The 15,373-nt window shown below is 38.7% G+C and overlaps 1 protein-coding gene across 2 annotated transcripts in view; it reads left to right on the top strand.

Annotated features, from left to right (window-relative positions):
- LOC101864240 (TBC1 domain family member 15) overlaps positions 1 to 9,984 on the top strand; it is a 32,307-nt gene extending 22,323 nt beyond the window's left edge. For both annotated transcript variants that reach the window (XM_005104185.3, XM_005104184.3), the window contains 6 exons: positions 2,155 to 2,271; positions 3,757 to 3,857; positions 4,482 to 4,581; positions 5,466 to 5,563; positions 6,456 to 6,572; positions 7,156 to 9,984. In XM_005104185.3, coding sequence (XP_005104242.1) covers positions 2,155 to 2,271; positions 3,757 to 3,857; positions 4,482 to 4,581; positions 5,466 to 5,563; positions 6,456 to 6,572; positions 7,156 to 7,566 — 944 coding nt within the window. In that variant the 3' untranslated portion in view covers positions 7,567 to 9,984. The remainder of the gene's footprint in view (positions 1 to 2,154; positions 2,272 to 3,756; positions 3,858 to 4,481; positions 4,582 to 5,465; positions 5,564 to 6,455; positions 6,573 to 7,155) is intronic.
- The last annotated feature ends 5,389 nt before the right edge of the window (positions 9,985 to 15,373 follow it).

The following is a 15,373-nucleotide window of genomic DNA, read 5'->3' as shown; positions in this document are numbered from 1 at the left end:
TGTGTCTATGTCCTCCCAAATTAGCCAGCTCAACAAAAGTATTTACTTTCAGCTTAAGAAAATTGGCAGTGTACGAAATTATTTAACTAAAGCAGCAGCCAAGACACTTGTAACAACAGTCATTTTATCAAATTTAGATTACTGTAATGCTATTTTGTCCGGTTTGACATCCGAAAAACTATCAAAGTTACAAGTACTCCAAAACCAAGCAGCAAAATTGATTATGAAACAAAAGAAATCAGCCCACGTAACACCAATTCTGAAAGAACTACACTGGCTGCCAATAAAAGAAAGGATTAAATACAAAACTGCCGTTCTTTGTTTTAAATGTATAAATGCAGCACCTTTTTATCTGAAAACATTCCTGGAATTATATCATCCAACTAGAGCCCTTAGATCAGCCTATGATAATCTAATTCTTAAAATTACAAAACAAAATTACAAAACATACGGCGAGCATTCCTTTTTATTCTTTGGTCCCCAGGTATGGAACGAACTCCCATATAAAATAAGATCTGCCCCAACAATTTCCATTTTCAAAAATCAGCTGAAGCATTTTTTATTCACAAAAGCATACCTGTCTTAATGATGTACTGTGATATATATATGCATGTGTACGCCAGACTGTGAGACTGAAGAAATAGCGTGTGAGAATGAGAGAGAGAAAAAGAGAGAGAGAGATAGGGAGAGAAAAGAGAGAGAGAAAGAGAGAGAGAGAGAGAGAGAGAATGGAAATGTTTTTCTATCTGTATAGAATTAATGTTTTAATGAATGTTTCTAGTTACTCCTGTTTCAACTTTATTGTGACCATTCGTGAATTTTTATTGCATTGGTTTTTTTTCGTGAACACATTTTCAACCTCACTGCGAGACTATTTTTCTCATATAAAATTGTACACATATGCATTTATATTATATGTATAATACGTTGTTTTATGTACGCACTTGTCGATTAATTTTTAAGACGTGATGTCTTTTTCGTTGTAATGCGCATTGAGCATCTTTTAGAAAATGGAAATGCGCAGTATAAATGCTATTTATTATTATTATTATTAATTTGTTGAGCTTTTGTTGTTCTCACTGCTACTGACTTTTTCTGGCACTCATGGGCATTATCTATGACGGGATGCGCAGTCATCGTGTTACGTAAAATGTAGACTAATGCACCACTTACACTATCATCTCTACGGAATAGTGCCTACAGGATTCTCTCTACAAAGAGAAAGATCTTGTTAGTATTTTAGTGTTTTAGTGCCCATATGGCAGCTTGCACTGTATGCTTCCCAAGAAATTGAGATTGTTTCAAAATGCTATCATGTCTGCTGGGGTAATAGTAAAGATTGTACAGCGCATAGAGCTTGCTGTTGAGCGGCAATTTTGCGCTATACAATCGCTATTATTAATGTTATTACAATCTTTGAAGATTTATTTATTGACAACTCTTTTATATAAACTTGCTTGTTTCTCTGGGCGAAAAAAAACCAACCTATCTCGTTTAGTTGTCCCTATAGAAATTTTTCTTTATATTAAAGGTGCACATGTTAACCCCAGACACAGACATCTAAAATAATGAACAAGATAGGGTGTTCTGCTGTCAGTGTAATAAATACCATTGCTGGTCCCTGCGTTACATCTTGTGGGTTGTTGTAGGGTGCCAGTGGTCAGACCCAGGCCTTGTGTCTTCCCTCCAATACTTATGTCTTCTCCCTTGTTATTTTCTCCCCGTGAGTGGTTGCCAGGTGCTCTAGTGTGGTTTGCTTCTTCTTTCCTATCAAACATCTATCGTCTTTATCTCCCCTCCTTCTTTTTTGTGTTTGTTACTCTCTTGTAACACCTCTAATCTTCAGTACTTACATGACCTTATTGTGTTGCACACACTAAAACTAAAAAAATGTTCTACCTAGCCCCAGGTGACTAGTACTTTGGTGGTTTGTTTCTTTTTAAGTCAGATGAAGCAGAGCTCCTCACTGTTCTGGGTTTGGGTTAACAAACATAGTTTTAACTGGTGATTAGGTGTAAATTGTTGTTAATATGTTTTTAGAAACAAACAAACAGACCCCTATGTATCCTCCTGATTAGGTGTAAATTGTTGTTAGGTATGTTTTTAGAAACAAACAAGCGAACGAACAAACAAAGCTAAATGTATCTTCCTCAGACAAAGATGTGATGCGGACTGATCGGACACAGAAGTTCTTCAGTGGAGACAAAAATCCCAACCTCCAAGTCCTCTATGACATTCTTTTGACATACTGCATGTACAATTTTGATTTGGGTAAGCTTTGACTTTGGTTTGTACGTCTCTTCAGCTTAACTCTTTAAACCCCATCGGACGCTTAGAGCGTCAGGCGGTAATTTCCCTGTTCCCCTTCGGTCTAGTAACAACTGTTTCTTTTCGTTAAGTGCTAGTTTTTACTTGTTTTTCAGAATTATTCTCAATCCAAGTTTGTTTGTTTTTGTAAATAACTAAGCCTTTGTTTCTGTAATTGAGAAGTTGGAGGCAAGTGTTTGAGGTTATAGTGAGACATAGTGCACCAGGTTTAGGTGACTAGAAAAAACTCCTGGAAAAGGTGGGGAAAAAACTCAAGGTTTATAGAGTTAAGAATGGCAGCAAATGGTTTACCTTGTGTTTATCATGAGCATAAATGAACAGATGTCTCTGGTACTGTGCTCATTTCACAAGACAAGGGGAGAGGGGACAAATTTTACTTAACCACAAGGGCAGTTTTTCTTTCAGCTGCTAACGACTAATATTAAAGATGAGCATACTTTTATCAGAAATATGATATGATGTAGATATACATGTACTTTGTTCTCTTCGATTTTTACAAATGTATTTTAAGATAATCTCCAATAGAATAAAGAACTAGTCTGTCAAGGTGCGGCAAGACTACGTGAAGATTGCCTTTTGAATGTACTGCTCTTGAAGTGTGTTAAACTCAAACAAAACAATGTTTCTATTTTTGCTGCTTTCATCAAGAGTTTTTGTGATCCTGTCATTAAAACATTGAATGGGAAATTGAGCCCTCAACTAATTTTTCAAAACAATTTTTAAAGTTTTCAACAATAATACCTAGATCGCTTTTTTTGCGTCTTGGATACTAGATTTATAGTTTAAAATCTTTTCTTGTTTTGCCAACCCTTTCAAGTTTTTAAAAAACTGTTTTGTCTGATTCATTACCTGTCAAAGCAGACCCCTGCCATGATTTCTTTCACTCTAGAAGGTTACAACATTGTAGAATTACCCCTCCTGTCATTACTGTGGTGAAAGGGGGAACATTGAACAAGCCCCAAATCTATCAAAACCTTATCATGTCTGTGTTTTCTCCACCCCCCGGGGCGGTGCTACTGACTGAAGTGTCTTTAGGCCATTCCCAAAGGGGGGACATTGACCATGTTCCTATGCACCGTAGAATTGTAATTGTAAGTTTGCTGATTCATCAATGTCATGCTCATAACTGCCTGAACTGCAACAGGGAACTGCTGCTTTTGCTTTCCTTATCCTTACGATCGTCATTTTCCTCTACTTCTTTTGTATGTTTGTCACAATCTTGTGACCCGCTATTTCCGGGGTCCCTTGATAGTCGAAGCAGATTTTGTGCTGTTGAAGCTGTAGAGGTGAGCATAGTAAGCCTAATTCCCTGTAAGGACTTCTCTGTTGACATCCACCCCTTGGTGCTCATATGACTCATGCAGTTGCGAGCGTCGTAAAACCTTATTAAAACTACTTTTTTTAAAACTGTGTTTTCTCTTTTTATAGGTTACGTACAAGGCATGAGTGACATTCTGTCCCCTATCCTAGTTGTGATGGAGAATGAGGTGGATGCCTTCTGGTGTTTTGCAGGGGCCATGGAGAGAGTGGTGAGTGAGGATGACATGGGGGGGGGGGGGGGACTTATTTCATTCCGTTTGTCGTCCCTCCCTTTGTGACTATTTTTCTTAATCCAGTAATTTATTGAGCTTTTTATTGTGAATGTTGAACATTAAGTGTTGATTGAGAACCCTTTTCAAACTAAAAGGTTATGAAAGGATGTACAAAATATCAAATGATTGTACATTATTTACAGCCCCTTTGATTAAACTTAGATCATTTAAGAGGTGGGATGCTTAAACCCTGTCTGCCTGTCAGGGCCAGCCCAGGTTGAGAGGAATACAGCAGATAGACTGAGGTACTCGATTATAATAATTTCCCTCTTGGGAATTGAACTCATGCCTTCTGCAGGAAACAGCGACGAGCCCCACCACTACACCGCAGGAGCTGGTCAGAAATTATATCGTTTTCATTGTGAACGTTCTTTTCTGCAATATTTTGTTCTAACTATAAGGTATGATTTAGATGTTTGGACTATATTATTTATAGTGAGCAGTTTGAAGTTAGCCTAAAAAAATGGTAGGAAAATGAGAACACAACAAAATTATAGATTGCAATGCCTAAACCTGAAAGGTGTTATTTTAAATACGTTTTTATCAATCTTTTCTCTGCAGTGCCACAATTTTGAGATGGACCAGAATGGTATGAAAGTTCAGCTGTCCCAGATTCACAAGCTTATGCAGGTTTATGACCCAGAACTGTGTGCCTATCTAGGTAAAATACCCCTGACAATATTGTTTTCTTTGTTGGTGCTTTTTAAATCTGTTTGTATATATTGTCTGATCAAGTATTTAAAAATATGGAATTTTACCAAAATCTCTACTGGTTTGTGTTTTTGAAGTACAATTTATGACGACCATTATTTTCATTCTTCTTTTAAATGGGTTGAAGAGATGTTGAACCCATTTCTTGTTGGTCAAACAGTGCTGATATAGTTAAACTAAATACGATATATAGATATAACAGTTGAACATCATCTAATGACCACCTGCATAAGACAATCACCTTCGCATTCCCCCTTTGCGGTTTTTTTTTTGACAATATAATTTCACTGCGTGAGGCTACCCCCCTGTCTTGGACTTCCACTTTTCTCCTTGACCATGGGTATCTGTTGTTGTTGTTAGCGATCCAGAACCATGGGTATCTATCTTAAACAAATTTGGCTGTATTTGCCTGTTGCATGGTCTGTAACTTTGACCCAGCAAATCCTATTGGGGGCTTTGAAAACAACACTTTCCTCACAAATTGGAAGCATTTTCAGGATGGCATAACTGTTGAAATTCAGAGGTCAATTGAATGTGAAATGTAAACAGTCCTTATTGTAAAACCAGGGGGGAAATATGCCTTCTTAAAGCATTTTCATGCTAAGCTTCTAGATGTAAGGTGCTTCCAGAATATCACCCTACACACCATAATGATGTTCCTCCAATCAGCAGTTTGAGCTAATTGGCCATAAAGTTTAAAGACCCAAAGAGATCTTTTTTTATCCTAATTTTATATAGGGGGGCTTTGGTGGGGTCCTAGGAAAAATTACTTTTGTGATCTTTTTTTTGCATCCTATTTCCTAACTTTTTAAAAATGCTTTCATTTCATTCCAGAGAGCCATGATTCTGGGAACTTCTACTTCTGTTTCCGATGGATCTTGATTATGTTCAAAAGAGAATTTCACTTTCATGAGATTCAAAGGTTGTGGGAGGTACGGTATCGTCTCATTATTTTAGTGTCATATGCAAATCATGATAATTCGTTTTGAATGGTTAGTTAAGTGTGTGACTGTTGTTCTAGACACAATTATCTGTGATAGAGGGACCTTTCTTAGCTGTTTCTTCCAAATTCTAAGTCTTAGGTTGATCGAAGGCATTTGCATAATTTTAAATTTTAAAAATCTGCTTTCGTCTCCACTTTCTGCCCCCGCCCCCTCACCTCCTTTGCCCCCTCCTCTGGGCTCCCGACTCTTTCTGCAGCCTTTCCACTGCTACTCCTTGGCTCCCTCTTGCTGCTGTCTTTGAGCCACTCCCCTGATCTTCTGGTAGGAAAGATCTACACCTAGCCTTTTCGGACAAGGGCGAAAAATCTCAAAGATCACGTGCAAGTTGCACACGTTTAAGATCCCTTGGTGGTCTAAGATCGAAAGAGTAGGCTTCGCCCGCCACCCGGACAAAATTCAAAATTTCCTACCGACTGAAAATGTTTAACGTGTCCTGTGTGCTCATATGACTTTATGTAGTTGTGAGCGCTGTAAAACACTTGCCAATGAAAAAAAATTACTTGTAAGGATGTTTGAAACTTGTTCTGAATGGAACAGTTTAATCCGTTTTTCTCTCTCTCTCTTTATAAGGATCTTCTACTTATTGCCTAGTATGGTAATTTTTGTCTTTTGTTTTTGTCCGTGGGTGGTTGGCAGGTGCTCTGGTGTGGTTTGCTTCTTCTTTCCTATCGAATATCTATCATGTTTGTCTCCCCTCCTCTTTTTTATGTTTGTTACTCCCTTGTAACACCTCTAATCTTCTGGCGCTCATATGACCTTATGCAGTTGCGAGCGCCGCAAAAACCTCTACTAAAACTAAAACATGTGTTTGTCCCCACAGGTGATCTGGACAGACAGGCCGTGCACTAACTTCCACCTCATCATCTCTTTAGCTATTCTTGACACAGAAAAATCTACCTTGATGGAGAACAAATTTGGCTTCACTGAAATTCTGAAGGTAAAGGCAGTGTTTTTTTCTTTTCGATAAAGAGTTGCAGTTCCTGTTTGGAAAGAGGGGAAAGTTGTTGTTGTTGTTGCTTTCAAATCCCTTTAGCTGCGAGCATTTCGCTCTTGGCAGCACAATGCCTCCCTCAAGTAACCACAAAGAGGGGAAGGAGAATGCGCAACTTCTTTTGACATATCATCAACAATTCAACAATATAATGATCTGCAGATGGTTGATAAGCACTCTAGAGTGGTCTGCTGCTCCAATTTCTCCAAAGATTGTTTCAGTATATTAATGTGTGCCTTTCTTTACTCCATCTAAAACTTGTGACTTGATGGGTAGTTGGAGGGTGCCACTTGGAGGTCTTACTTCTTCCGTTTTCCTTTGTTTTTTCTGTCATTATATTTTGACATTACTCAACACTAAATGTTATCTAGTTGGTGTGTTTCCCTTTATCCCCCCCCCCCCCCAAAAAAAAGAAGGATGTTCAGGGCTTATTTATCAAGTACTTAGTTGTCATGCTGTGAACTATATTATACTGAGGAAGGTCAATGTAATGATTCATGTCTGGTCTCCCCCCCCCCCCCCCTTGCAGCACATCAATGACATCAGCTTGTCCATCCCGCTGGAGGAGACACTTTGCAAAGCCGAGGGCATCTTCCTGCAGCTGAAAGAGTTCAAGAAGCTGCCGGCCCCTGTGAAGGAGATCCTGGGTCTTCTCCCCTTGCCCATGTCGGTGTCCATGGAGAACAGTATCTTCATGTCCGCCAGCAGTCACCAGGACATCAAGCCGGAGAATGGGGGTCAGCGAGTGGACACTCCGCAGCTTTTGGCAACTGGAGGAGGTGGTGGTGGTGGTGGTGGGGCTACTGCTGGCGCGGGGGGACTGTCACACTCGGGCAGCGGGACACAGCTCAGCAGCTCAAACTCAGGTCGTTCGTTGGTCAACTCCAATATGGATTCTAGTTTAGAGATTCTGGATGACGATGCTAAGATATTTACGTAGTCCTGCTTCTTTGATCTAAATGTTGTTGGGGTTTTTTTTCTCATGTATGTTTTTTTTTATGACAGAAATGAAAAGTAGATTACCCGCCCCCTATCTTCCTTCACAGTCACGGACTGTTCTAAAGATGTCATTGCCTTTAGGGTTAGAATAGAGAGGAATGTTGAGATATGCTTGAAAATGGATACACAGGAGAGGGGGAATGATCCTCCTTATTTTTCTATTGGCTTCCTTTTTTTCTGTGATTTTTTTTTCCCCCACAGTGTTATGGGACTGGTATATTTTTTCCGGAAGTTTATGGAATTTCTTTGATGTCTTGGCGCTCTAGTTTATTCACTTTTATTCTATGGATAACGAACATTTTCAATACGTATAAATTGACAACAGAGTGAAACAACAGATTCACAATGGTGCCAGTTTTTTTCTGTCTCTCAGAAAATAGTGATATAGCAAATTTTAGTGACTTGCCTGTGCATTGGGAATTTCACATCCAACTGGCAAATACTTTTCCTCAGAAAACTGCTTTTTCAATGCTGTATTAAAATTAGCTCTTGTGTGTATTAAAAACTAGTCTCGGAGTGGCATTTCGTAACTGTATAAAGTATCTTATAATTGTAAACAAAAAGTCAATTTCATTCCGTCAATTTTGTGTCAATTATAACGGCTTGTGAACAGTCTGATTGTATCCTGCTGCCTGTGTAGGGCGCTAGGCTTTCAGTTTTTCAGTTTGTTTCTTTGCTGAGCTCATATGGTAATGTTTCCTAAGGAAGGGCACTTTGTCCATTGTTCCTCTGTTCCCTTAACCACTGGAAGAGAATGACATATTATATGAATGATAACGGGTCAGGGCATAATATTTTGCCAATCTGTATGTCCTTCTGGGAACAGAGGTGGTACTGCAAAGTGCAGCGTCCACAACTACCAATTGAATTACTGAGCTATTTCGACCTTTGAAGGAGATACAAGGTGATGGATGACTGAGAAATCAAATGGATTGCTGATTTTGAAAATGTTTACTTTTGTTCCTCCAACTACTGCATGTGATACAAGATATTGAGACCCTGTTTTTGACTTGCTACCCAATCATATATATTATATATATATATATATATATATACATAAAACGTTTGTGGTGAATTGTCTGAGGTAATGTGACGATGGGCTTCTGAAAACTCAGGAGTTTGATGTCCTGTGTTTATCATATTATTCTCAAGAATGTTGGGACTTGGTAATGTGTGACTGGTGTTCGTGTGTAAGCTCTCTGGCTTTGGGCAGACTCTCACAAACAAAGGCACAAAGGGAAGTAAACTGTGCGGCTTTTTCTTTGATTTCTTTCTTGTTGGTGGCGTTGTTTTGGGAGATTTGTTTTCACACTGCTGAGAAACGTATACACAAATGAAATAGTCGTTGTTCTACTTCTCTCACAGCCCGTTGTGTTGCACAGGTTTTTAACTTTGGACAGGAAAAGTCACACGTAAATATGTATGGAAGGAGTTTATAGCTTATCATTTTTTTAAAAGGAGTCATTTTATACTGCCTTTGAGCTGGAGAGGGTATTTGCGCTCCAGAGATAAATGCGGACTGGTTAATAGATCTAGTGTCTAGTGACTGAAAAGTCATTCTTTCGCAAAGGTGCAGACGTGTTGTGATTAATAACTTTTTTATTGTGATCCCTTATGGCCATTGTTTAAGTACGTATTTGTTGATTCCTTATACTTTTTTTTTGCCTGTGTGATGACATCAGATTGCATGATTTTGTTTTGTTTTGCTTTTTGCTTCTGAAGTTTTTCTTCTTATGTTAAGTTTGGCAAACTATTTTGTGCAGAGTATTGCTAGTATGAGGAAACAAGGATTTCAATGTCTTAGTAAAGGAATTAGAATTTTTTCAGTCACTGCAAAACATGATTTGTTTTTCATTCCTGTGTTGATGTTATTACACATTTATTTTGTTGTCATCATTACAATGTGGGGGTGAGGGATGGAATGTTAACTGTTGTTACTTGCCGTAGTTACTTTTATAGAAAGATATGTGAGATAAAAAAAATGTTAGGAGTTATTTTATTATTTTTGTCACTATTTTTAAAATCCAAATGCATCGTTATTAAATCTTCCTGCTTTAAAAGAAAGATTCTGCTTTGCACTATCATATTATCTGGACACTTTCACTTTCTCACCTGTGGCAACTTGCCCTCATGTGAACTAGATATTCCATTTGCGCTGCCCTTTTGTCATTGCAGTGACATCGGTAGATACTGAGTTTGTATTATGATGTCAGTTCCCACAGATATTTAGATAATGGAAGAACTTGTTTCCAGGATGTGTCAAAAATGTTACATATACTGACACTGACATACACTTTAGTGAGCTCTGAAATTTTAACTAGTGATATAGATAAAGGTCATTTGAAGGCTTAGATATGATTAAAAAGATTGGGGGGGATGGATGGCAGGGGAAATCGAGTGTTGGCCTAACATGGCACTTTTGGGGGGGGGGGGGGGGGGAGAAGAAATGTTATTTCTTTCTAAAAAGAACCTAGTCATGTATTGATGGTATTCTGCAAGCAGTGATAAGCTATCTTTCTCTTTCCTTCTTCTTTGCTGTGTTTTAAATAAAAATGTTCCCCTGAGTGGACTGTGGAACGAGAGAGAAAATTTCTTGAAGGATCAGTAAAGGCTTCTCTGGCATGTATTATTTACTTATTAAGTGTTATTATGCGTGGGAGAGGGTTTTTGTTAAAAGTTGGAGTTTTGTGGTCTGTATAGTGAATCACTGTACTTACATCTGAAAGTAAGGTCAACATTGGTCCTCGCTTCTGAATATGCTTTTGTTGAGCTCGCTGTGACTGTGAAGTCAACTCAGATTTATATTACTCTATCCTTACTTATATGTCTTGAGTAGTCGAGATCTTTATATCAGTATCAGATGAATCTGGAAATCCGGATTCCTGATATGATTCTGATTTTTTCCCCCACTTCAGTGTGACCATTGAGAAGTTTTTGCACTTTATATATATAAAGTGTTGACAAAAGATGTATAAGACAAAATGAAGTTTAGACATTTGTGTCCATGAGGTCCAGAAAGTTCCTCTTTGTTGATTTTTTTTGTAGCCAGTTGACAGTTCACACTTCTGATGGTTTCTTTGAAATCTATGTCCCATGTCTCTTATTCATTTTAACTCTTTATCTCCGAGGGGGGTAAACCCACTACGCCGGGGCCCTTTTTTGGTGCTAAATCTAAAAATGACAAGAACATCATGAAATGGGTCATTAAATCGAAACTAGCAAACCCATTGTGATAGTTCTTCATCTAATGAATGAACTTTCGGTATAAAAGACCTATTTTCGGCAAGTGCGGAAAAGTAATTCAATGTCAAAGTCAACGTAAAGGAATGTGCCCGACCGCTGTCAGCGGCTCATCGGCACAGGGGTTCCGACCGCGAGCTTCTGGGAGCGGTTTGCCGGAGATAAAGAGTTAAGTAAGCTTTACACTACTTGTCGGTAGATCTTTAATTTGTAAGGAAAAAAAAAAGAAATGTCCATCGGGGGTTGCCATTAATGCAGGGACTGTGCAGTGGTAGAGGCACTGAAGAAATATGTAGAAAGAGTGAACCAAATTAGTGGGCTTTACCCCACTGACCGAGATAAGATAAGATAAAACAATACTTTATTGTTCCAGAGAGAAATTGTTCTTGGCTGTTCATGACCGTAAAAACATGTGCAGGTAAACTTAAAAATTACGCTATATATTACACTCATTAAAATTCAATATGAAAAGAAAAGTAAAGCGGACAAAATGTACATATCACATCAGATGCATCATTCAGCCACATGCTAGAATTGAATTACAAGACCTTTAGAGTTACATAATGCAGGGATGCACAGAACACAGCAATAGACTAAAAGATGATCATGGATGGCCTCAGAGGATCAAGGTTCTGACAAACATCAAATCATTGGATCTTCATTTGATAACACTAGGGATAATAACATCTGTGGTGTAGTGGTACAGCTTTTCGTCCTTGCATCATGTAGAAGATGTAAGTTTGATTCCAGCTTGAGGAAGTTTTTTTTTTGGGGGGGGAAAGTTTGTTTGTTTGTTTGCCTTTGTTTCGTCTAGTATCTCGGACTTGCTGCTGGGATGTTGTTTATCCCATTCAGCCCTGATTGGCCCTGACAGGCAGGGTGGAGGAAGGACACCTTATAAATGGTCTCTCTCTCTCTCTCTCTTGCCCTTTTAAACTCCCAGTGGAGCATAGGCCATCAACAGCATTTCTCGTGAGTGGTCTGAATACTCTGAATTGTGTTGATGGGAATCATGGAAAATTCCCAGTTATTTACTACCATATGCTTTGACAACTTATTTTCTACTCTAGGAAACAAGCAATTGTTTCATGCATATTGCAGTATATATATTTTGCAATAATCATATCATGCTCTTAGGCTCCTTCTGATAATAGTTCTATTCACAAAGAGTTGGTACCAGTAACCATCTCGCAGAAGCCACTGCAAGAAGCTTCATTCCCTTTGCCACTCAGTGTGTATGGCTTCATGTGTGAGAGGGAAGTGTTAATGTATTTGCCAGCAACAGTCAAAATTCTGGCAAGTAGATAATAAATTCACTCACAGGAGAGTTGTGACACCTCTTTGTAGGTCTCCAATTATGATATTAACCTAAATGCTGCGGATCTATTTTGTCATGGACTCCTTGTTGTTAAATGTTATTGCTTTTTTTTACGTTAGCTATTCGTTTGACCTTTAGGAGTGTTTGTTTTTCACCCCCCACCCCTTTTCATCTAAATGTTTCTGCTACTTTTACCTTGGTTCCCCTCTGTAGGACACTCAACAAGATCTGCCTAGACACCAGGGCAATATTCATCTCTTCTTACTTTCATGAGCAAAAATCCTCTCTTGGCATGTATATATATATATATGGCCTAATAGTGTTGCAAGTACCATTAAACTCGAACTAAAACTGATTTTAACCCTTTCTTTTATGAACAGGCACAGCAAGGAAAGCGCTTGTGGGACGCGCTACAATAGTTCGTGCTTTGTGATTTTTGTTGTTTTTTTTGGTTAGTCTATTTGTCGCTGCATGCATGCACAAGATGTGAGTTCAATTTCAGCTTGGGGAAAGTTTTTTTGTAGAGTGGCTCCATCCGTCTGTTGGGACAGGCAGGGTTGAAGCAACCCACCTCCTACAGAATTGAAATTTTGTTGATTGGGATGTAAAGCAATTAGTTACAGAATTTTGTGCTTGTCTTGATTTACTTTATGCTTTATGGGCACTAACACAATTTTGTCAGTGGTAGGGGTAGAGTGTACAGCACTTAGACATTTCTGTCAGTGGTAGGCGTAGAGCGTACAGACATTGTTCTTATAAGGTGTTGGTTACACTACTGATACTTTGATGACTGGGTCTGAAATAAGGTGAAACATGTCGGTCTATTTACATAATATATAATTACATATAGATCATTAACTATTCCACCGCTTATTTTTTTCCCTCTCACTTTGTAACCCAACGTATTTTACCCTTCTTCTGCGCTGCGGGCTTTCTTTCGCAAGTGGACAACTATGGTTCGCTTGGGTTGTAGTGTATTAATTTGATGGCTGTAACACTTCCAGGTTGTGGTGTCAGTCTGCAAAAGATTGTTTATGTAAGTTGGAAGTCTTGGGATATATTATTATTGGTTCTGTGTATTTATTTGAGCCATTTTGGGTGTTCATTTGTTAGTGTAATTTGCACATGTAACTATTTTATGTCGTGATAGTAGTTGTGGTCGTTTTATTTATTTGAGATTTGTTATCCAAGTTCGAAAATCAATTTGATCAGTTTTCTGATTCCAAGTTGTCAAATAGTTTGTTTTGTCATTAAGGATATATATTATACATGTTATTTTTGTTTGATATTATTTTAATTGAGCTTAATCAAGTTATGTTTTAGGAGAAGTGCATCTTGGGATATATTTGTGTTCTCTTTCTTCGTGAAGACTCCAAATGAGTAAAAAGTAGTAATTTAATGCCTTTCTGAATTTCTGTTTGTTGTTCAGCCGTGAACACGAAAAGATAGACATGTTACAGGATCTTGAGAAAAAAAGCCCTTTGAACTGTGGTTTTATTACCGGTATTCTTGGGACTTTTTGTTTGTTTTTTGTTTTGGTAAGTGTTTTACGCCGCTCGCAAGTACGTAAGGTCATATGAGCGTGTGGGACACACCTAACATTTCTGTTGGTAGGAAATTTTGAATTTTGCCCCGGTGGTGGCGTAAGCCTATTCTTATTGATTTTGGACCACCGAGGGATCTTTAATGTGCGCAACTTGCACACGGAACCTCCGAGATTTTCCGCCCTTGTCCGAGAATGCTAGATATAGATCTTTCCTGCCAAAAGATCAAGGGTGTGGCTGAAAGACAGCAGTAAGAAGGAGCCAAGGAGTAGCAGTGGAAAGACTGCAGAAAGAGTCAGGAGCTCAGAGGAGGGGCAAAGGAGGTGAAGGGGTAGCGGCAGAAAGTGGAGACGAAAGCAGACGACAGAATATTGCTAGAGAGCAGGAAAGGAGGAGAAAGTAGACAATTTTAGAGAAGAAAATTTTTCTGTCGCTTCCCGGATTCGAAGCCAGGACTTTTCAATGAGAGGCGAACACCTTAATCTCTATGCCTCGAGAGCCCCCTATTCTTGAGGCTAATGTGTCTAGAATCTACCATGGTACTTAGTGTGTTTTGAATTATTCTCTGTTCTCCAATTGATGGCATTGGTATGAAAAAAAAATGTTGCTATTATTGCAGGAAAATTGTGCCAAAATATATGTTTGGTTTGGTCTATGAACAATGTCTGGTTTGAGAAGCCTGAGGTCTGACTGCTCTAGGGCTATGAAGCTGAAGCCATTTCAAAGGGTCATAGAATTACTTTGAGGAATTTCACCTTTTTTCGTCTTTTATATTTTTCAAGTAGCAAGAGATACTTCCAGTTTCCATGGGTATAAGGGCTGACAGTACCCTCACGGAGGCCTTTCAAAATCAGCTGGAGTGTCCTTAGATTATGAAATGGACTGCTGGCATGGCAGATTAGACAAGACAGGGGAAAATTCCACTGTCATCTTTGGGGCATGTCATAGACGTTTTAGTTTCTGCCTCAGTAACCCCTTCATCATTTACCGCTTGCTATTTTACACGAAACAAGTTGGGTGGCTGTTTAACCCTCTTAATAAATACATGTTAAGATCAGTAGGCGAGTTTTTAACATATGAAGTGGGTGCTACTGTTCACACTTTTCCTTGCACTTGCTGCCACGATTTTTTGGCATGCATTGACCTAATCAGCCACATGCCCCATTTTCAATTGCCAGTATACTATTATACATTACAGGGTCGGTTTTAACTTCTTTTCAAAACAAGTTAAGCATGAAGAGAAGCGCATTGGCACATTTACGATCATTTAATGATTGGGAAAAAGATGGAAAGTGTTTGTTCATGGCCTATACCCTGATGCAGGGTGAGAAAGGCAATGATGATGAATGATAGAAAAAAGCAAGAGCGATAGACGGAAACAACAAAGGGACGGTAAAGAAGTAGGTTTGCCACTGGAACCGTCTAATCTCCTGCGTTTTGTTAAAAGGTAGTTTGGATCAAGGTAAATCAGAGTGTGTATATCATACCGGTACTCCGCTAAGAGGAGAAAGTTCACTTGACTTGTTCATCAAAGTGGGTGACCTGTCTGTCTGTTGTTATTTACTTGACCTGTTCATCTAAGTGAGTCTTCTGTATGCCTGTTTTGTACATGATGGGACTACATGATACCAGATTTTGTTTTGTGT

This window comes from Aplysia californica, unplaced genomic scaffold (genome assembly GCF_000002075.1).
Source record: "Aplysia californica isolate F4 #8 unplaced genomic scaffold, AplCal3.0 scaffold00408, whole genome shotgun sequence".
In the NCBI taxonomy this organism is placed as follows: Eukaryota; Metazoa; Mollusca; class Gastropoda; order Aplysiida; family Aplysiidae; genus Aplysia; species Aplysia californica.
This window is presented reverse-complemented; position numbering and strand designations above follow the sequence as displayed.